We start from the raw sequence: 24,295 nt of genomic DNA, 5'->3' as shown, positions 1-24,295 counted from the left end.
AACGATTGGAAGGCAACTAGCCCCCCCCCCATGCCACTAATTTCCCCAAACACCTCCACTCCCCAGTTTATGTTTGTCATTTTTTTCATCATATTTGATTTCACGAGAGAAAAAAGGTTTTTGAGGAGGAAACTCCCCAATAACCCTCAGGGCAAGGCTTTTAAGTTATTCCCTGGGGCATATAAGGTTTGCATAGAAGGCGTTGTCGTAGAAACTTCAAAAAACGCTCATTCGATTGGAAATTCAAAGGGCTAGTGCCCTTTTAATAGTCCAAAGGGATTGGAGGGAGAATAGCCCCCCCCCCACGCCCATCTTTCCCCCAAACACATCCAATCAAAATTTTGAGATAGCCATTTTGTTCAGCGTAGTTGATTTCCAGATAGAAAATATATTTTCGAGGAGGATACTCCCCCACAACCCTCAGGGCAAGGGTTTTAAGTTGTTTACTGGGGGCATGTAAGGCTTTTATAGAAGGCGTTGTCGTATAAACTTCAAAACAGGCTCATTCGATTGGAAATTCAAAGGGCTAGTGCCCTTTTTAATAAAAGGGCACTCCCCCACATCCCTCAGGGCAAGGGTTTTAAGTCATGCCCTGGGGGCATATAAGATCAATGTTGACAATGTACAGTTTATTATTTTTTTTCTTTAAAGCAGGGCACTTCATATAGAAGGGGTCATCGTAGAGACTTCAAAGGGGCTCATTCGATTAGAAATCGAGAGTTCTAGTGCCCTTTTTAATAGTCGAAAGTGATTGGAGGGCAACTAGCCCCCCCTCACGCCAATCATTCCCCCAAACACATCCAATCGAAAATTTTGAGATAGCCAGTTTGTTCAGCGTAGTTGATTTCCAGATAGAAAATGTGTTTTTGAGGAGGACACTCCCCCACAACCCTCAGGGCAAGGCTTGTAAGTTATGCCCTGGGGGCATATAAGGTTTTTATTGAAGGCGTTATCGTAGAAACTTCAAACCGGCTCATTCGATTGGAAATTCAAAGGGCTAGTACGCTTTTTAATAGTCAAAAGTGATTGGAGGGCAACTAGCCGCCCCCCATGTCCCTCATTCCCCCAAATCCCCCCCATAGAACTTTTTAAATAACCGTTTTGTTCAGCGTAGTTTTTTTCCATATCATAATTTTTTTTTTTATGATGACACTGCTCCACAGACGTCAGGGTAAGGGTTGTAACTTATGCCCTAGGGGCATATAAGGTTTTTATTGAAGGTGTTGTCGTAGAAACTTCAAAACAGGCTCATTCGACTGGAAATTCAAAGGGCTAGTGCCCTTTTCAATAGTCAAAAGTGATTGGAGGGCAACTAGCCCCCCCCCACGCACATTAGTCCCCCAAAAACATCCAATTAAAATTTGAAATATCTATTTTCTTCATTGGAGGTGATTTCCAGATAGAAAATGTGCTTTTGAGTAGGTCAGTCACCCACAACTCTCAAGAGCAAGGCTTTAAAGTTATGCCCTGGGGGCATATAAGGTTTTTATAGAAGGCATTATCGTAAAAACTCCAAACCGGCTCTTTCAATTTGAAATTCAAAGGGCTAGGACCCTTTTTAATAGTTGAAAGTTACTGGAGTGCAACGAGCCCCTCCCACAGCACTCATTCCCCACAACTCATCTACTCTCAATTTTGAGAGGTCCATTGTGTTAAATGTAGTTTATTGAAAGATCGAACATATTTTATTGAGGAGGAACCTCCCCCATAGCCCTCCGGGCAAGGCTTTTAAGTTATTCCCTGGGGGCATATAAGGTTTTCAAAGAAGGCGTTGTCGTAGAAACTTCAAAAAAGGCTCATTCGATTGGAAATTCAAAGGGCTAGTGCCCTTTTTAATAGTCCAAAGGGATTGGAGGGAGAATAGCCCCCCCCCCACACCCATCTTTCCCCCAAACACATCAAGTCAAAATTTTCAGATAGCCATTTTGTTCAGCGTAGTTGATTTCCAGATATAAAATATGTTTTTGAGGAGGACACTCTCCCACAACCTTCGAGGCAAGGGTTTTAAGTTATGCCCTGGGGGCATATAAGGTTTTTATAGAAGGCGTTGTCTTAGAAACTTCAAAACAGGCTAATTCGATTGTAAATTCAAAGGGCTAGAGCTCTTTTTAATAAAAGGGCACTCCCAAAATTTTGAGATAGCGATTTTGTTCAGCATAGTTGATTTCCAAATAGAAAATTTTTTTTTGAAGAGGACACTCCTTCACAATCCTCAGGGCAAGAGTTTTAAGTTATGCCCTGGGGGCATATAAGGTTTTTATAGAAGGCGTTGTCGTAGATACTTCAAAACAGGCTCATTCGATTGGAAATTCAAAGTGCTAGTACCCTTTTTAATAGTCAAAAGTGATTTGAGTGCAACTAGCACCCCCCTAACGCCTCAAAAAAGGCTCATTCAATTGGAAATATAAAGGGCTAGTGCCCTTTTTAATAGTCCAAAGGGATTGGAGGACAAATAGCCCCCCCCCCACGCCTATCTTTCCCCCAAACACATCCAATCAAAATTTTAGATAGCCATTTTGTTCAGCGTAGTTGATTTCCAAATAAAAAATATATTTTTGAGGAGGACACTCCCCCACAACCCTCAGGGCAAGGGTTTTAAGTTATGCCCTGGGGGCATATAAGGTTTTTATAGAAGGTGTTGTCGTAGAAACTTCAAAAAAGGCTCATTCGATTGGGAAATAAAGGGCTAGCGCCCTTTTTAATAGTTGAAAGTGATTGGAGGGCAACTAGCCCCCCCGCGCCACTCGATCCCCCAACCCCATCCAATAAAAATTATGAGATAGACATTTTGTCAGCGTAGCTGATTTCCAGATAGAAAATATCTTTTTGAGGAGGACCCTCCCCCACAATCCTCGGGGCAAGGGTTTTAATTTATGCCCTGGGGGTATATAAGGTTTTTATAGAAGGTGTTGTCATAGAAACTTCAAAAAAGGCTCATTTGATTGGAAATTCAAAGGGCGTTTGCCCTTTTTAATAGTCGAAACTGATTGGAGGGCAACTATTATGCACTGGGTGCATATAAGGTTTTATAGAAGGCTTTGTCGTAGAAACTTCAAAACAGGCTCATTCGCTTGGGAATTCAAAGGGCTAGTGCCTTTTTTAATAGTTGAAAGTGACTGGAGGGCATCTAGCCCCCCCGCCCATAATTCCCCCAAACACATCCAATCAGAATTTTGAAACAGCCATTTTGTTCAGCGTAGGCTAGTTGATTTCCAGATAGAAAATATGTTTTTTAGGAGGATTTTGCTATTTGTAGCCTATGTTGGAGAAAAATTTTCAGCGATTTTTAACAACATACACCCTTTTAAAAATCTGGACACAAATAGTAGTGTTTAATTTATTTTCTTACCTCCTCTAGTTGACCTGAAATAGAACACTTGATACTATTCGCAAAAAAATCTGTTTACTTTCTTTGATAGCTTGGACACACTTACGCTATTTTGATTTGGTTAAATTTTAAGAGCAAAAGTAGCCCCGAAAGTTTGAACATAATACCCTCAGTCGTTCTTGGGATACTGCTGAGATGGCTTATTAGGAATTAGCATTAACACTGTGCATTTCGATTTAATCTTAAGGCAACATTTCATTTTTAAACATTATGGGCAAACGGGAGGGTGGGCGTGGGATTATTTGACCTCCAACCACTTTTTATTATTAAAAAGGGCATCATCCCTTTCTATTTTCAATCGAATGAGTCCTTTTCGAAGTTCCTACGACAATTCCTTCGATAAAAAGTGCCCTGCTCTAAATACCAACAACAACAACAACAAAAAATAATACATTACACTCACATCGATCTTTACTATAAAAATATCAAACCTTCCAATCACTTTCGACTATTAAAAAAGGCACTAGGCCTTTCGATTTCCAATCGAATAAGCCATTTTTGAGTATCTACGACAACACTTTTTATAAACACCTTAAATGCCCCCACGGGATAAATTACAACCCTTACCCTAAGGGCTGTGAGGGTGTCTGTTATCCTCTAAGACCTAATTCCCAGAACTTTCAACTACGTTAAACAAAATGGCTATCTCAAAATTTTGATTGGATGTGTCCGGGAAAAAGGTGGGAATGAGAGGGGCGTTAGTCGCTCTCAAATCACTTTCAACTATTAAAAAAGGCACTAGCCTTTTCAATTTAAAATCAAATGAACCCTTATGAAGTTTTTACGACAACACTTTCAATAAAAACCTTATATACCCCCAGGGCATAACTTACAACTCTTGCCCTGAAGGGCTGAGGGGGGGGGGGGTTGTCATCCTCAGAGACCTAATTTCCAGAACTTTTTGCAACGTTGAACAAAATGACTGTCTCAAAATTTTGATTGGATGTGTTTGGGGGAATGGTGGGCGTGAGGGGGGGGGTTAATTGCCCTCCAATCAATTTCAACCATTAAAAACGGCACTAGCCCTTTCGATTTCCAATTGAATGAGCCCATTTTGAAGTTTATACAACAACTCTGTCTATGAAAACCTTTTTGACCCCAGGGCATAACTTACAACCTTTACCCTGGGGGCTCTGGGGGGTTTGTCATCCTCAAATACATAATTTCCAGAACTTTCAACTACGCCGAACAAAATGGCTATCTCTAATGTTTGATTGCATATGTTTGGTGAAATGGTGGGCGTGAGAGGAGTTAATTAATCTCCACTCACTTTTGATAATTAAAAAGGGCAATTCTAAATTCCAATCAAATGAGTCCTTTATGAAATTTCTACAACAACTTTCTATATAAACCTTATATGCCCCCAGGGCATAACTTTCAACCCTTGCATCGAGGGCTCTAAGGGGTTTATGATCCTAAAAGACCTAATTTCCAGAACTGCCGACTACGTTGAAAAGAATGGGCATCACAAAATTTTTCTCGGATGTTTTTGGGGAAATGGTGGGCGTGAGACAGGGGTTGGTTGCCCATCAATCATTTTCGACTATTAAAAGGGGCACTAGCCCTTTCAATTTCCAATCGAATGAGCCCTTTTTGAAGTTTCTATGACAAATATTTCAATAAAAACTTATATGCCCCCAGGGAATAACCTATAGCCCTTGCCCGGAAGACTGTGGGGGGGTGTTTTAATCAAAGACATATTTTCCTGAAATTTCAACTGCGTGGAACAAAATGACTATCTCAAAATTTTCATTGGATGTTTTTAGGAAAATGGTGGGCGTGGAAGGGATGTTAGCTGCCGTCCAATCACTTTCGACTATTAAAAAGGGCACTAGCCATTTCAATTTCCATTCGAATGAGCCATTTTTGAAGTTTGTACGACAACGGGTTCTATAAAAACCTCATATGCCCCAAGGGCATAACTTACAACCCTTGCCCTGAGGGCTGTGGGCGGGTTGTCATCCTCAAAGACCTAATTCCCCGAACTTTCAACCAAGTTGAACAAAACAGATATCTTAAAATTTTGATTGGATGTGTTTGGGAAAAGGTCAGCGTGAGAGGGGGGTTAGTTGCCCAAAAATCACTTTCGACTATTAAATAGGGAACTATACCTTTGAATTTCTAATCGAATGTGCCCTTTTTCAAAATTTTACGACAAAGACTTCAATAAAAACTTATATGCCCCCAGGGCATAGATTATAACCCTTGCCCTGAAGACTGTGGGGGAGTGCCCTGCTCAAAGGTATAATTTCCTGAACTTTAAACTGCGCGGAACAAAAAGGCTATCTCAAAATTTCATTGGATGAGTTTGGGGAAATAGTGGGCGTGGAAGGGGTGTTAGTTGCCTTCCAATCACTTTCGACTATTAAAAAAGGCACTAGCCCTCTCAATTTCCAATTGAATTCGCCCCTTTTGAAGTTTTTACGACAACTCTATCTATAAGAACCTTATATGCTCCCAGCGCATAACTTACAACCTTTGAGCTGGGGGCTCTTTCAACCTTAAATACATAATTTCAGAACTTTCAACTACGTTGAACAAAATGGCAATCTCTAAACTTTCATTGAATGTTTTTGGGGAAATGGAAGCCCGAGAGGGGGGTTAATTACTCTCCACTCACTTTTGACTATTAAAAAGGGAAATTTCAATTTCCAATCAAATGAGCCCTTTTTGAAATTTCTACAACAACTTTCTATATAAACCCTTTATGCCCCAAGGGCATAACTTACAACCCTTGCACTGAGGGCTCTGAGGTGGTTAGTATCCTAAAAGACCTAATTTCCAGAACTTTCAACTACGTTGAACAAAATAGATATCTCAAAATTTGGATTGTGTGTATTTAGGAAAATGGTGGGGTGAGAGGGGGGTTAGTTGCCCTTCAATCACTTTCGACTATTAATAAGGGCACCAGCCCTTTTAATATCCGATCGGATGAGGACTTTTTGAAGATTCTACATCATCGCTTTCTATAAAAAACCGTACTTGCTCCTCGGGCAGAACTTACAACCCTTGCTCTGGGGGATCTTGGGGGAAGAGGTTGTCATTCTCAAAGACCTAATTTCCAAAACTTGCAACTACGTTTGATAAAATGGCTATCCAAAATTTTGATTGGATGTGTTTGGGGAAAAGGTGGGAGTGAGAGGAGGGTTCGTTGCCCTCAAATCACTTTTGACTATTAAAAAGGGCACTAGCCCCTTGAATTTCCAATCGAAAGAGCCCCTTTTCAAGTTTTTACGACAAAGATTTCAATAAAAACCTTATACGCCCCCAGGGCATAACTGATAATCCTTGCCCTGAAGACTGCGGGGGGAGTGTCCTGCTCAAAGGAATAATTTCCTGAACTTTAAACTGCGTGAAACAAAATAGTTATCTAAAAATTTTGATTGGATGTGTTTGGGGAAATGGTGGGCGTGGAAAGGATGTTAGTTGCCCTCCAATTACTTTTAACAGTTGAAAGGACTATTACCACTTTCTATTTCCAATCGATTGCTCCCTTTCTAAAATATCTAAATTGGCGATCTTTATAAAAACTTTCCACTCCCCCAGGGGACACATTACATTACTTGTTCAGACGTCTGTCGTGGGGGAAGGGTGATTCTCATAGATATAATTTCCAGAACCTAAAACTAGGTTGAATAAATGGCTATGTCAAAATTTTGATTGGACGTGTTTGGGTAAAAGGTGGGCGTGAGAGGGAGGTTACTTGCCCTCCAATCACTTTCGAATATTCAAAAGGGCACTAGCCCTTTGAATTTCTAATCGAATGGCCTTTTCTGTAATTTCTACGACAACGATTTCTATGAAAACCTTATATGCCCCCAGGGCATAACTTACAACCCTTGCCCTGAGGGCTCTGGGGGAGTGTCCTCCTCAAAAGCATAATTTCTATCTGGAAATCTACTACGCTGAACAAAGTAGCTATCTCAAAATTTTGATTGGATGTCTTTCGGGAAATGGTGGGGGTGGAAGGGGTTTTAGTTGCCTTCCAATCACTTCCGACTAATAAAAAGGGCACATGCCACTCCAATTTCCAATTGAAAGAGCCCTTTTCGAAGTTTCTACGACAACTTCTTCGATACGAAGTGCCCTGCTCTAAAGGAAAAACAATAATAAATCATACATTTTGCCAACATCGTTCTTATATGCCCCCAGGGTATAACTAAAAACCCTTGCCCTGAGGGTTGTGGGGGAGTGTCCTCCTCGAAAAAATATTTTCTATCAGCAAATCAACTAAGCTGAACAAAATGGCTATCTCGAAATTTTGATATGATGTGTTTGGTGAAATGGTGGGCGTGTAAGGGGAGTTAGTTACCTTCCAATCACTTTTGACTATTAAAAAGGGCACTAGCCACTCCAATTTCCAATCGAATGAGGCCTTTTCGAAGTTTCTAAGACAACTCCTTTGATACGAAGTGCCCTGGTATGGAAACAAAAAATAATAATAATACATTATGCCAACATCGTTCTTTACTTAGGCAGTGCGATTGCGCTGCCTATGAAAAGAGCATATACTAGTAGATCATTTTCGATCAAATTTTGCAACAATTTCACGAAGTTTAGGAGACTTAAGGTTATAATAAACATGATCACCACTACAATTCGAATGTTTGGGAAGCAAGTTACATGGGGAGTCACTGTCAGTGTTGCCAACAGAGAACAATTGTACCGTTTTTGTACAATTTGGATGTCCTGATACAATACGGTACATTTGGAAATTTTTTGGTTCATTCAAATTTTCCATTACATTTTGGATTTACTTGATCCTTTCTAACTCGGATATCTGTTCAAGTTTTAGTTTATCGAAAATTTTCTTCTTGTTGCGGCAAAAGTTTATACTACTCTTCAGATGGTACAAGTTAATCTCTTGTGGTACAATTCTAGTTGAAAAACCGGTAAAGTTTATTTCAAAGCGTTGGCAGCACTGGTCCTTAGTTGATTCATGAGGACCCGAACATCTCGCATATTTCAGAATAAGGCTCTTGCAGGCACCTACGACTCGGTCAGGAGACCGATACTTGTGACAGTAAAGTGGAATAGCTTTCAATTAAAAAAAGGTATGAAAATCATTATCAATTTTCCAACCAGTTTTAGTGCATATTTCAGTATAGAATTGTCCTGAAAAGCAAGCTTAACTGTCTTATACTGCCCAAGTCTAGTGGCATCAGAAACTCCTCCATGATTTAATATATTAAATAAATCAGAATCGAGCTCAATTTCTTTAAGGAAACAAATAATTTTTTTTTCGATCAATTTTTCCTTCAAATTATTAACAACTGAGGATACAGATTTGTAGAAATCTATAGACCTTCAACTTTTACAATTAGCTCATCACCCAAAAATCGCAAGTTAACAACATATTCGTATCCATGAAATTTATCGATCAATTCTTTACGTTTGGTTAGATTTCTCATGTTTGGAGGCACATTTGAGATAATAACGTTGGAAACGTAACAAGGGGTACCATAAACCGGAACAACTTGTGGAAAATTTAGCTCATAAGGTCTTAACTTTCCCTATATAATATCAAGGCGAATTTAATAAATTAGTGGCCAAACGGGAAAATGCTATTGCTGGTATAACGGGAACCTCAATAGGGATGTAAATCATATAGACAGGAACTAGCAACCCATCACATTTTTGGAAAAGGTCGATGATATCCTTGGGATTGTTAACTAAGACTTTTTGTCCTGTCGCTTCGGGCAAAACTCAGACAGGAATGCAGATGTATACAAAGATTTCTTTGCATCACATACACAGGATATTTAGAGAATGTCGGCCGCATGTTTTACAATTATTGGTACTGGTGTATTATATGGGCACTGCTAAAGAACTCAAGTTTGGTTAATGCTAATGAAATAAAGCAAAATAGAATGTATATATAGTAGTTTATAAACAGATTTGGGCTATATATTTGCACATTAGGGGGTGGGGGTAAAGCAAACCATATATTAAATACGTAACCTAACCTAAGTACCCCCCCCCCTTAAACCCTAAAAAACAACAGTTTAAATATCGTAAATGCAATAAAAACCACGCTTTGCATTTCATTTCTCTATAGCAGTCTCTTGCAAATAACCCATTTGGCGGGTTTCGTCTCTCTACAATATATAGCAGTGCCCGCATAATGCACCAGTACCTAATTATTTCATCCTCAATGCGTGTTTCACCGTTACTCACCGTACAAAAAAGACATACTGCGAAAAAGAACAGATTAATGGCTAGATATAGCTTTGTTAGTTAGAAAATGGCTGTGTATTTTTGTTGGCAATATTTTCAGCGCTAAAGTATGCCACCAGGCATGTTCGCTGTTTTGTGACATTTATTTATGTATGTGTTATAAATAAAAATATTCTACTCTTCTACTCATCCCACAGAGTTAACAAGTCAATAATCCGGTCATAGATAGACTCAGGTAGTCAAGAGCTCACTTCATTCAACAACTATCAGCAATTTGTGTTGGTAATTATGTTTTCTTTTCATATAATTCATTGTTTTTTCTATAAGCTCATTGCTAAGTCCCTCTCTAGGCTTGTTTCTTTTATTTCCCAGTTTCCACGATAATCTTTTATGTCTTGGGGCCATAAGCCAGCTAATCAAGATACACAGAAAGTCAGCTAGACAGGGTTGCCTGGTATTCTTTTAGCTTCGATTGCACGGCCATTGATTGTGCATAATGGCTTAGTTGTCAATGGTCAAGATTGGTCAGAATGTTAAAGGGATACGCTCAGCGCAGAGGCTATAATTTTGTTGTCTTTTTTTCAAGCGAGTTTTCTAGTTGAATTTTGAATTTTCGAGAGATTATAGTAAGTTTCCTACATTTCACCAAGTGGTTCATTTTTGCACGTTCGGGAGATATTTGTAATTTTCTTATAGCTTATCACACCTATATTTTCTTCTAGTCTAGGCCCAGATTTTGGAAGGTTTTGATTCGACCTTTTCTTTGAAGAGAATTCTTCTCGTATGTTGGTGATGATATCTTATGACATAGGTTACCCTCAAGGTCTTTGAGTAGAGATAAAAGTTGCCCGTTCGGCTGTATCTGCGGGATACCTCTCCCCAGCCTAGCACAATGCGTAGCAGCCTAAAATGGCTGCTAAAATCATTCACACATAAAATAGAAACAATACAAATTTTATTTGCAGGAGCATGAAATAATTTTCCCCAATTAACCTGCCAAAAATCAGTTTTTACAAGAACATTAAGTTTCCTAGGCCTATTTCCTAGATTAAGGGTAAACAAAAAGCGCACACTAGTAGTACAATTCCGGTTCAGAAACTAACCGGTTCTCCGGTTCGTTTCTGTTCCTGTACACATTCCGGTTTCTGTTGTTCTGTTTCTGTACAATTCCGGTTCCGGTTCAGTTCTCAAATAAAAAGCGAAGGAAAAACTTGAATGTATAGTTTTGAAATACTGTTAAACTGCAGCTCAAAATGGAGACACTAGTCACAATGTTGATCCGTTTTATTATTATCATCATATTTTTATAATTTTACCACCCGAGATTCCAACCCCATCGCTTAGGTGTGGTAGTAGGGCAGGTAAGTCTCCTTTAATCCAAAATTCGATATATATCTGGTTATGAAGCAGGATTTGTACGCTATTTCTCGTTCATGTAAGAATAAAAAAGGGCTGAGAAAAAAAGACACAGTTTATTCCAGAAACAAAGAATATGTCAGACAAAAAAAGGGGGGGGGGTCCAAACCAGAAAATTAAAATAAGGGAGAGTTCATAACTTTGATCAAAATAATTATATTTGGACTATTAATTCATAATAAAAAGAAAATCCACAATTTCCTCAAAAAATTATATCAAACAGTTCGTGGTAACGAACTGTAAAAAGGATTGATAGCAACAGAAACTCTAAAAAACGGAATTTTGATATCAGTAGATACATAAAAAGATCAGCTTAATATGATGATTACAAAATAAAATATTCATCAAGTTTAGTGTTATACAACAAAAGTTACGAGCGTGAGACAATTTGCATTATTTTTGAAATAGGGGGAAAACCCCTCCTAAAATTCAAAGAATCTTAATGAAAATCACGCCATCATGTTCAGCGTACTAGAGAACCCTACTGTAGAAGTTTCGAGAACTTATATAAAAAATTGTGGATTTTTCCTATTTTTGCTAGACGACCAATCACGGATGCGTGCTTATTTGTTTTTTTTTCCCCAGGGATGATCGTATCGAAATAATGGTCCTAGAAGATCGGGAGGGGGTGCATTCAAACGGAAATTAAAAGTTCTAGTGCCCTATTTAAGTGACCAAAAAGATTGGAGGGCAACCCCCTCACACTCCCATTTTCCCTCCAAAGTTATCTGATCAAAATTTTGAGACAGCCATTTTGTTCAGTATAATTCAACAATCAAATACTTATATCTTTAGGTGTTAAATGACCCCCCACAGTTTGTGGGGAGAGGCCCGTCAGTTGTGAAATTTGCCCATTGTTTACATATAGTATTTGTTATTGGGAAGTATACAGTAATTTTTCAGGGGGGAGGGGGGTTTGTGCTTGGGGTGGATTTCTATAGGGAAAACTTTCCTTGGGGAGATAATTTTCCAGAAGGTGAATTGTCCAGAGGAAATGCTTCACTGGGGGGATGAAAGAATTTCTACATGACATTCTTTTTAATTGTCTTACATTCTCTTTGCCAAATTTTTCATGTGAAGATGTTCCGGGGGAATTATCCAGGGGCTTTTTTCCGCATGTTTTGATTTCAGGGAAATAATTTCCACGAAAGGGGGCATTTCTGAAGTGATCAAGAAACCGATTTGTGATTAAAGTCTTTTTGAAATGAAAGAATTCCAAGAATTTTTCAGGCTGAATCGTCCACAACAAAATTTTACGGGAAGGGGGATGGAACTGTCTGGAGAGAATTTGACGGGGAGGGGGGCATTTTACGTAGGATTTTTCCACTGAGAATTTTTCCATGGGGGGGGGGGATTTATTTCATGGAGGGTGAGCCAGATTTACCGGCATTATTTGATAAACGATCATAAATCAAATAATACAAAAAACAAGCTTTTTTGACTGAAAGTAAGGAGCGACATTAAAACTCAAAACGAACAGAAAGCATTCCGTATATGAAGGGTTGCCCCCTCCTTAATACCTTGCTTTTTACGCTACCGTTTGACTGTGTGTCTCAATTTTTAAAGAACGGCTACTGAAACACGGGGGCCGTTCAGCCTTCCTCAGGTAAAAATGACTCTAGTTTTTACCTTTTAATATATCCGTTTCATCAGCATGTGAAATTGAAATGCTGTCTCGTGCAACTTCTGACGGCAACATCAACATACCATCCTCTTCCAGAGCGAAGTCGAAAAAACTCTCCTCAGGCTCTACAAATATAATCATTATTCTTCAGGTCGCTCGATACTAAAAATGTCATATTATGAGCATCAGCGTCGGCTGACAGTCTCAAAGACAAAGTGCGCATTATTAAATTTTTCTAGTACCACAGGGAGCCTCCGAAGCAATTTTCTTAAATATGATAGGGGATTTGTGTCAGCAGTTTGAAAAGCTAACGAGATGCTAGTTTAAAGCAAAGGGAACCTATAAACTAAGATTTCAATAAAGGCTGTTAGCACAACAAAAACTTGCAAAGCTGTCGAATTATTCAATGAGACTTCTTATTTATAATGTTTTCCAAGCAGGTACAGTATGATATTTTAAGGGACTGTCCTTTTCTGAACTTTAAAAAGAAAAGATCTCCGTTCAATCATAAAAAAAAATTCGCTTTCTAATTATGCAAGTTTGGTTAAATCTGAATTTCTCTATCTCTGACCCAAAACGGGAGAAGTTAAATGTTTTTTCTAAGATTTTCCAGAAACTAGATGTCGGCTTTTAGTTTTCTATTATTTTTTAGATCTCTTATCAAAGCTATACAAGTTATGGCAAGATCCCCCAATCAATTCTGAATAGTTTGGCAGCACAAACTAAAAAGCTTGAAAGGGTCGAGATAGATAATGTCTCCCACTCGTCATCTTTTAGCAGAATACGTCAAATATCGCTTATCAGCTTCATGCGATTCCATAGTCTCTGCTAAGTTTTGTTTTAATTGCGGTTGTCTGTCGACCCTGTACACCACTGTTGCTCTCCCTTACATCCTCTATATTGCACCCTTCTGGAAGGTTTTTACAGACACTGATAAACTGAAAATCTATTCAACCTTCTTCCGTTTCGCAAAATCTTTACTGAGATATCCAATTTGGACACGCAATTCAAAGCTCATCAATAAACTATAGCTATAGTATAGAATTCTACTATAGCTGTTGTTAAGGTCATAGAAAAACAACCAAAAGATTTCAAATCACGCTTGGAAACTACTCCTTTTACACTAGCCATTTCTATATACATTTTCATAGCTCCTTTTCTTCATTTTTGTTACAAGTGCCGGTTCTCTTTATTGTTTCTCTGTTCTCTAATTGTCTCTTGTCCCAGAGAGTATAGTGCTCTTCTGTAGTGCTCCGTCATTTTTGTTGTTAAAACATGCTTGGAACCAACTCCTTCTACACTAGTTACATTGTAACAGTTGCATAGTGATCTTTTTCTTTTTTATAATGCTCTGTCATTTCCTTTTTATAATAAGACATGTTTTCAATAAATAATAATAATAATCGGGTCGTTCGTTAAGGCATCAAAGAGCCTTAAGCTTATTAATGCTTCGAACTTCATCTCAACAGCGTAAAAAATAGCCTCCCATACCCTCTCCTACCCGTATATGAAAGTGACTAGTTCAAATCACAAAAACTCCAACTAGAGAATTTACAACTCTCGTGTGTTTTAACATAACACAAGTCGTTGAGCAGTTTAGTTTTTCTTGTAGTACACATATCGCCACTGTCACGCTAAAAGGTCTTATCAGACATTTTCAAACTTATGAAATAATTGCCGAAAATTGTTGTTTGATCTGAATTCAAGGGGAAGATCAGCTGGGCTATATCTTTCCAATTAGGACTAATTATGTAGGGTTGTTTTATTGTAGGGCTTAATAACGAGGTACTAAAGTGCACAATATCAGCAAGGGGTAGCTTTTTACCTGTTTGATTAGAAAAAAAAAGTATCTGGGAAGGGCGAAGTCTGAGTTAGGCCCTTACTTTTGCTTAATATGTGGGGATGGGTAGGATGATTTAATTTAATTTTTGGGTTTTTGTGAAGAATTAAATGGTATGAGGGAGGAAATTTGTCCGGGGTGGAATACAAGGGAGGAATGGATGGACATGATATTAAGTGATAGAAGCATTATGAAGATCAAGAACTTGAGTTAGTTTATGGATACAGGTGTATTACATAGGGACTATTTCCTGCAATTTATTTATTATTAAATCTGGATTTAAGGGTGTGTATTTGTTTATGATGCTCTTGACCTGTATTTTCCTGGTCATCCTCCTTTTGAGCTCAGCTTAGGAAGCGGTCTTTGGCAATTTTCCCAGAATTGTGAAAATGTAATATACGGCTTTTGGGCGTAACAGAAATGACATATTTCCTTAGCATTATATTTATATATGTTATAAATAATATAAACCATTTATAACACTTTATACTTATTATATTTATATTTATAACGATGTTTATATCGTTATAACGGATTATATTTGTTATTTTTTATATTATATTTTTAATATTGTATTTTTATAATTATATTTATAACAAATATTTATAGCTATATTTAATGGTCCATTATAAAAAAAAAACAACACCCTGATAGACCAGGGTATTGTCATAACTATTTTAGGAGCAGGTCAAAGTATTGGTGGGGGTAGGGTACAGTTCTTTTATTTAGACATTAAAATATACGAATAAGCACAAAAGTAAGCACCAGAGAGGGGCCGGACTGAAATATTGTTTTTTATCAGAGGGATGAGAGACAGATTTTTCAAATTTTCTACGAAGGGGTCAAAATCTTTGAGGATTACTCCTACCCAGTCTTGTCTCCAGTTATGATCATTTAGTACTTCTAAGAGTTTACATTTATAAAATTTCAAATACTGACAATTGAACCATTGAACCAAATTGAACCAAAATTGAACCAAATTGAACCAATAACTGAACAAAAATTTTTAGAGAAAAATACCAGTTAAACTTAAATTAAGCAGTGGAACAAAACAAAAGGTAAAAAAAATACGAGCAAAAATTTAAATAATAAAGAAAAAAACATAATAATGGCAATTTCAGATAAACTAAAATTTCAATAATTATAATAACAAAGATAAAATACAATACACAAGTTATAAAAGTTTAATGTGATTTCTAAAAAGTTTTCACTTTGTTATATACAAAAGTTATTAGATTTATGCTGCTATAAATAATTCCTACATTCCTAATTTTACGATTTTACCGGTTTCCTTTACATACTTGCATGAAAACAACACACTGTGGAATTTACCCAACCCAATACAAGAAATATTACACAATAATACCCATAAGACCCGAGACACATTTGGCGTTTTTTACCGATCGTGCAGTAAAACGACCGGTAAAACAAACATCAACGGCAGCAATCCAGTCATCCATTGTCACTACAATAAGCGAACGGCAAAACAAACGATCATTTATCTGAACGCCTAAGCCGAGATGGTGACAGGGGCATTTCTACGGAAATAAGGGGGAGAACTCAGTTTGCCCCCCCCAGTTGAAATTTGGTTTCTATAAAAAAAATCTTGTCAAAACTAAGATAAGTCTGGATAATTGAAGTATCCAGAGAAACAGGTCAGTTTTCGTTAGTATATGTTTGCCCTTGTGGCACTAATAGCTCATTTTCATCGTTATTTTCACTATTTTTGGGAAAACTAGCTCGAACCCCCCCCCCAGGGTTTTGACGCAATTATACCACGGGATAATGGCTTATGGAACTAAATGAAAACATATACATTAGGTGTTTTTTTTTAACACTGACGACTGTTGATGAGAGTGTGTTTGCAGAGGGTATATCATGAAAAAAAAAAAAAAAAAACTAAACTAGAAGTCATAAATGAATTTCTTTTCCTGGGGTGGTAGAGGGCAATTGTAAAAAAAAAAAAAAAAAAAAAAAAAAAAAAAAAAAAAAAAAAAAAACTAGACTAGACTAGATAATTTGATTAGGAAGTGCCCAGAAATTCGAAGAAGTTTGAAGTGTCAGGAGATTGGGCCTAAATAAGCCCCTGCCTTTGACCCTAAATAAATCAAACCCTGATTATCATAAATACAAAATGAGTGTTAATGCAATTTATGTGCCCTAAACTAAAAACTATTCTAACAAAATTTGAATTTATTTACATTAAGAAAATTCCTACCAATTGGTTTTAAGAGTAGCTTCTTATGTTAACTGCTCTCCCCTCTCCCCTCCCCAATATCTGTATTGCAATAAATTCATACAAAAATAGGGGGTCATACAGGGTTAAGGGTGGGTGGCAAATTTGTCGTTTTTTTAATTATTTTTAATGACGCTACAAAAAGACTTATAAATATTCATGATTCATTTATGATCTATGAGATTAATATGATCTATTATGGTCGACTGATGTTATTTGACGATAGAATTTTTAGCACCCAGCGTGTATGCTCTAGAGTAGCAGCAGCGAAAAAACGCTCGGTAAAACAAACACTTGGTAAAAAAACGGTAAGTGTGTCTTAGACCAAATACATCATAATACAAAAAATACCTGACAAAATAATAAGCCCCCAATGAAGAGCTGAGCGCGTAAGTATTGGGTATAACGAATATAAGAACTAACTCTTCAACCCAACAAAAATTAAATCAAGGAAAGAACAGTGCCAAAAAAGTAGAAAAATAAAATACTACGCAAAAAAAAAAAAAAAAAAAAAAAAAAAAAAAAAAAAAAAAAAAACCACACTGAACAAGCAGCACGGAGGTGCCAGGATTTAACTTTTTTTTTTCAGATCTTCTCATACTTTAACGAGTATTTTTTCCAACGTTATTCAGAAGTCTCCACAGTAGTCACATCTGCAGAAACTCAACATTAGAAGTCACAAAATAAACTGTTAAGATTACTGTTTAGGCTACATTTATTTAGATTAAACACCATTATTATACAGCGATTATTTAAAATTTTGTTTAATGTATATGTTGTCATATCTTTTATAAAAACTTGCCTTAATTAACTATTAGGAGTCTTATAAAATCAGGTATCTGGTGCCCCGACTGGTATTCATTGGGATTTAAAAGAGCTTAGAAGTTTGCTAGTTTCATGACCCAGACACATCTTAAGCCCAGGATAGCAGCATCCCAAACCTGGTGAGTTAAGAAAATAAAATAGATGGCACGATAGTGCTTTTCTATTATAAGACAGTAATCAAACATGTCTATATTAACAGTTTATTTTGGATGGATGGACAACGTGCATCTTAAAAACAAAAGCGCTAACGCGCCGGATTACTGCCTATAAAACTTGGAAGCTCAGCACAGCTTCAGTCTACCATAAGCGAACAGTAAAACAAACGATCATTTTCTGAACACCCAAGCCGAGTTGGTAGCACGGGCATAATTTGCTACGGGAAGGAGAGGGGACCTTGGTTATCTCAGAATTTTTCCTCAGAATTTTCAGTTGATAGATTCTTCTCTCTTTGGGGCAAAATTATACCTCTCTGCCCCAAAATATACAGACAATACCACTTTGCTTTGACGCCATCTTTATTTGCTGCTTGAACAAGGTACTAGAACTCAAATTTCCATTGAGCCTCCTTTCATTCTTTCTAGGACCACTGGCTTGATACAATCAAATCCAAGGGAAGAAAAACAACAAAACAAACATCTAAACACGCATCAGGATCATTTTTCTTGGAACTTAGATGGTATGATTTCAAAAAAGATTACCCAACCGTTTGAGAGTGTTTCGCCCCTTTTTAGAAAACCAGGCAATGTTCACATGCTTGTAAATTTTGCTGTGTATTTTCAAGTTGAATGATTCTACGAATTTAAATTCACCTTAAAATTCTATAGTTTCAAGTTGAACCTATAAAACTACTATATAAAGTGTAGAGAAAAAACTCCACTAGGTATATCCTAGTAGAACAAAAATAATTATAATTTTGAAATCAGTATGCCTATTTAATCCTTGAACAGCTAAAAAATTAACGTCAGCAGAGAAGTTACATTGTTTTAATTAATAGGTATGACTAAGAGGCCTTAAAAAATCAGGTCCCTGGTAACCTTAAGTAAATGAGTTCCATTTTGAGGTTAATTAATGAAAAACACCATTTATATAAAATAAAAATGAAGTATCCCACAGAAATAAACATAAGGCATTTTAAAAAATATAAAAACCTGTTGGAAAGGAATCTTAGAGAAAGTGAAAGTTTTTTATGAAGATTCATTTCCAAATCTGATTCTCCCCGGAAAACTTGGAGTTTGATCAAGGATAAAATTGGACGAAATAAACAGTTGTCGCATCCCTAGGTGTTATATGACATAAACGGTAAAGACGTTAGAGGACCGCAAGCTGTTGCTAACATGTTTAGTGATTATTCTATTGGCATCGGACAAGCTATCGTTTCTGTGGAAATAGATTTTTCTTCTCGCAGGATGCATAAACATTATTTCCCTCCCTCTGAAGGTACGAGTATTTTTATGGCCCCAGTTAGTTTTGCAGAATTCCATAAGGTTATTAAAAATATAAAGTGGTAATTCAGTGGGATATGATGGAATATCAACAAGATAGTTAAAAAATATTGTTGGATTGATTTCTGAACCACTTACTAATATTTTTAATTTATGTGTCAGTTCATGTTTGTTTCCTGGTAGATGGAAAATTGCCCGAATAATTCCACTACATAAAAAGGTGATAAACCTGATGTAAATAATTATCGTCCCATTGCAATTTTATCGCCTTTATGGTAAAGTGTTTGAAAAAAATTTTAAAGAAAGGATTTCTAATTATTTGGATTTCTAATTTGATGGATTTTGTATTAAGGAGCACAGGAAAGGCAATGGGAGAACACGGAATCAAATGGGGAGCAAAAAATTTCCTGGACTTAGATTATGCTGATGATTTAAGCATCCTAGAGGAAAGTGTGAGCAAAATGAATGAACTTTTAGAGGTTTTGCGAGTTAAGGGTGCTAGAACAGTTTTGAAAATTAATGTTAGGAAGACTAAGTATAGAAGATGTGAACTCTAGACTCTAGAAGATGTATAGAAACAGTACTAATTTACCTGAGACACAGGTTGTCCCAGGATGTTTCAAGTTATCGATCTTTAAGGCATCCAATATATCTTTAGGGAGAGCTACCCTTGTTGGCAGATATAGCCTAGTATTATGGTACTTTGAAACTTATATGGTTTTATGGAACTTTTATTTATAGTATTACGATACTATTGGAAACTGAAATAGGTACCTGATTTGATCTCACATTCAACCAAAATTTCTTCCACGTCTGGTTGATAGGACATCATCAAAGTGTTTTTGCTTTGGGCTCTTCAAGCATAACCACCCGTAGTGCCAAAACCTGGTAAAAAGAAAATAATGTCATTGATATCTTTTTCACAAAAATATGGAGGAATATCCTTTTCGCATGCTGACCAATGGGTCTGCGTTGCGCAGGTACTGATCTCTGATTCACTGCCTTCGACCAGGAGTGCAATGCGGGGTTGGGGATAATCATCTGATGCTCCCCATATTTTTCACTCTGATTTCTAGAGGTACCCATTTAGAGCTTGGTCGACTCTGGCTTAGCTTACCAAGTCACACCATTAGTTTTAGTCTGTTCCAAACTAAAAAACAAATGACACCAGGACTCGAACCTTTGTCTTCAGGATTTCAAGTCTAGGGCGCTAACCAATCGGCTAGGGCGGCTCTACCCGACGCTAGATCAAATTGTATAATGTTAATATGAACATAGGTCCACTTCAAGCAAAAGTTTTGCCAACTCTTTGGGCTATTGCTTTCTTGCTGTACAGACATGGGAACCGTTACATAAACCACATCATTAGCACTATCAATGTACTTATAGTGTAGCATTTTTTCCTTTTTGATTCCCTTCATACTCCCCATGGATGTGACTTCAGCAAGTGAAGTTTTTTTATGGTTGGTGAGCTTGATTAGTTTGTTCCCAAATTACCATGGCATATTACCATAGTTGCCATGGTAATACCAAGTATAAAAAGAAATGAATAAAGAAGGGTGTAAAAGATATCATGAAAGTGATCTGAAACAGTATTACAATAGTCAAATGTACAGAGGTTGATTTATAGAAATTAAGGTGAGATCACTGGGTTTTGAACTTGGATCCTTGGTTTCTAGTTCAACATTCCATGGCTTGGGAAACAGAAGCAAAGTAGTTCTCTTTTTCCTTGATAAAGCTTAAATAATTAGGATAGATGGTATTTCATAGACCTTTCAGTGTAGGTGGGCTGCATGCCCAGCAATTTAATTTTGATCAATTACTCAATAATATTTGCATTTTTTTAAAACATCTTTTTTTAATGTTTGAATATCTAAATATTGTCTTTTTTCGTAATTTATTCTTTCTCCCCAGAGGCTACAGTACATTGGCGCCTGGCTCCTCCTAATGGCGCTGTTGATAAGAGCCTAAAAAATGGTCAAATTGAGTGTTTCTTTGCAGATCTTTATATATAAAGATTTTGAGCTTTATAAAAATAATCTCAAACAGAGAAACAAACGTCAGTAAATAAGTAAATAGCTATAGCAACCTTAAAAATAAAATAAAAAATAGCATTTGTTAAAGATACCACAAAAAATGTCCATATGGCTCAGTCCTGGTTCAAGAACCTCTTGAACCACTAGATCAAGAAAGTGAGGTCTGGCAGGATTAGTTGCCCCCCCCTCTAGAAAATGATGCCCCTGTGGTCATTCACTAAGCATAGTGATTCAGAACGAAATTAAGATAATAACCCTTTTTATTTTACATCTTTGTGATTAATTAAAAAGAATTTTTGAAAAGCTAGATGCACCAGAAGAAGCTGAATCATATTATTTTTATGGATATATATATATATATATATATATATATATATATATATATATATATATATATATATATATATATATATATATATATATATATATACACATATACATACATACATATATAGATATATATATATATATATATATATATATATATATATATATATATATCCATAACATCGCAAAAGATTAAAAACAAGTAAACCTCATTAAAATATAAAGAAAAACTAAAAGGACCATTAAAAAGGAAATAAACGAGCAAGCACATACAAAGCATAGCAAATATCTGTGCAAGGAATGGAAAGTTAAAAATTAGTGGTATGTTTTTTAATTCTTTTTTTAGATATATGTAACAAATTGTTTTCTATGTCTGTCTGGAGGCAATTCAGCAAATTGTGAAGAAGGTAGGAACAGGCAGAGAAGCAGCCTGAGACAAGCGGCTGGGTGGGAAGTTTTTTTCAGAGAATGTTTCTATGGTTAAGAGTTTGTCATTTCATTGTTTTAAAAAGAGAGGCACAACATACCTCTCCTTACCCAAAGCATTTTTGAAACTTTTTTAAAAGAAGAGAGTATGGAACGTTGCCTTCTTTGGAAATGCAGGGCTTTTTTTGGAAGGATTTAATTTTGTCTGAATCTTCCTGGGAGATGCCAGGGTGCCTCTCTCTTTCTCTCTTGTAGCCTGAAGTTGATATTAATAGCTTTCTTTTGTATGCAGACAATGAACGAAAAGGTGGCACTATAATAATGATGACCAAAATTGCCCAGGTCTTGTAACACAGTAAATTGCTTCAAAAACCTGCCATGGCTCATGGTATACTATTTTAGACTCTGGACTGATATGCCCAGCAGAGCAAGTCTATTGCTGAACCTGCAATTGATAAAGTGAGTATAAACATTCTCAGGAACTCCTTTCAGAGTGGTACTTTTATCACACATCTAAGATCTACCAAGAGTCAGCTTATGAAATTTGCCTAGGAATTTGAAATAGCAAACAGAACGGTAATCCCATCATGACTTGAACACAAAAAGGCAGGTAAAGCCTGGTATTATGTGTTTATGAAGAGAAATTCTGAATTCATCTTCAGAAAATCAGAAGCTTGTAGCTCAGCATGGGCCACTAGCATCAACAAGAAAAGTCTATAAATCATCTATGAAAAATTGGAGAGTCCTTACAAAGCATAAGTTTGGCCCAGAAAACATAAATAACATTGACAAGACATGTTTAACGACAGCCCATGTCCGGCCGAATATTATTGCAGAGAAGGGTTTGAAACAACTGGGCTAGGTCACATCAGAAGAGCATGGAATTCCTGTCACTGGTAGGCTGATGTAAGTCTGTGTTAGTGTTTTGGGAACAACTTTGCCACCATTCTTTGTTTTTTCCAAGAGTTGACTTCAAGGACCATATGTTAGCAAATGCCCTACCATCATCCGCTGGAGCTGCCAACCCAAGTGGCTAGATGACCAATGAAATATTCAGTTCTTGTTTAATACCATATTTTGACAAGTAGACATATGCTAAATGCAGCAAAGAGAACAAGAGTTTGTTGGTTTTAGACAATCATAAGAGTGAAACCTCTTTTGAAACTCTCAACCAGGCAAGTAATCATGGAATTGTGCTACTGACTTTTCCGCCACAGTACAGCCATAAACTTCAACCACTGGATAATTCTGTCAATGCTCCACTGAAGAGCTAGTACAATGATGTTATGAACTCATTATCTGTGGCAATATACAAATTTCGCAGGACTTGTTGAATAAGCCTTTCCAAGAGATTTTACAATGAACACTATTGAGATAGGTTTTACCACACTAGGCAGATTCCTGTTCAACAGAAATACAATATTATAACATGGCTTTTTGTCACCTTATGTTTCTGATCGTCTGAATCCAGATGCAGCAAACAGCAGCACAGCTAAAAATGATTTTGATAGATTTCCAGGACCCCTTCCTACATATTTAAATGGTGTTTTTGTCAGAGCAGATTCATCCTTTTCAAAAGGCTTGTGCTCAACTGGCTAGCAAGAATACCAGACCTCAAAGAAAGATAAAAATCTGGGTATTAATTAAAGCACCAGTGAAACCTCAACATGAAACAAAGCTTGAGAGAAAGAGAAATAAATAGCAAGCAAAGAAAGGCTCACAACCAATAAGGTAGAAGATACCAGCGTTATCAAAAACATTCCCAGCTGCAGCTACTACATCAAAAGCCCTCTTTGATGAGGATTCTTCCTCATCTGATAGAGAGACTGAACTACAGCCAGATTTATCATTAGATCACTTTTCGATTTAATTTTTTTCTGTTAAAAAAAAAAATATCATTTAGCTTTTTTGTGGAAAGTATAAATCTTCCATGAAGATTAAATATGTTGGACCAATCTTTGGTATCCAGATGTGTACCAAAAGGAAGAAAGCATGAGTAGTAAAAAACAAAAGGAGGGAAAGAAAACAGCTCTCACCCAATGGGGACATAGCTGAGGAGGGACTGTAGAATAGCATCAAGACATGTGTTTTCCTCAGTAATTGGTATTTTAACAATTTGCTTAATACTGAAGAGTTACGGTTCCTCTTAAGGAAACACCATATACCAAAAAGAATAGCACCTTTTATGTTACAATTTTATGTTCTTTGTGAAGTTAATCGTTGTGATACTACTACTAATACTACTAACAACTCACCACAGCACCAAGCCACCTGAGGCAAACACAGCTAAACACGATCCTCCTCCATTCCAACCAATTCAAAACCTCATGGCCCTTATGGCCCTAGAAAGTAGGATTGAACCAAACTTTTCTTAGAGCCAACTGAAATACAGTCAGTCAGCCAGGTACCCAAAACAATCCATAGGCAATTTCTCTGGAAACACCTTGCATATTTTCATTGGATGGTTGGAGTGCCCATGCTTCAGAACCATATTTGACCATTCTCATCACTGTAGCTTACAATATTCTAACCTTGGTTAGCAGACTTGATCCAATTTC

The 24,295-nt window shown here is 36.9% G+C and overlaps 1 protein-coding gene across 1 annotated transcript in view; it reads right to left on the bottom strand.

The window, feature by feature from the left end:
• LOC148941902 (uncharacterized) overlaps positions 1-24,295 on the bottom strand; it is a 76,092-nt gene that overhangs the window by 39,637 nt on the left and 12,160 nt on the right. The window contains exons 2-3 of the mRNA XM_089102877.1: positions 19,723-19,833; positions 12,611-12,730 (exon numbers count right to left, since the gene is read on the bottom strand). Of these exons, the coding sequence (XP_088959003.1) occupies positions 12,611-12,730; positions 19,723-19,780 (178 nt within the window). The 5' untranslated portion in view covers positions 19,781-19,833. The remainder of the gene's footprint in view (positions 1-12,610; positions 12,731-19,722; positions 19,834-24,295) is intronic.

Source organism: Artemia sp. Qi Xiang Cuo, chromosome 17 (assembly GCF_049724085.1).
Source record: "Artemia sp. Qi Xiang Cuo chromosome 17, ASM4972408v1, whole genome shotgun sequence".
Lineage (NCBI taxonomy): Eukaryota > Metazoa > Arthropoda > Branchiopoda > Anostraca > Artemiidae > Artemia > Artemia sp. Qi Xiang Cuo.
The sequence above is the reverse complement of the archived record's forward strand: the minus strand, read 5'-3'. Positions and strand labels throughout refer to the sequence as shown.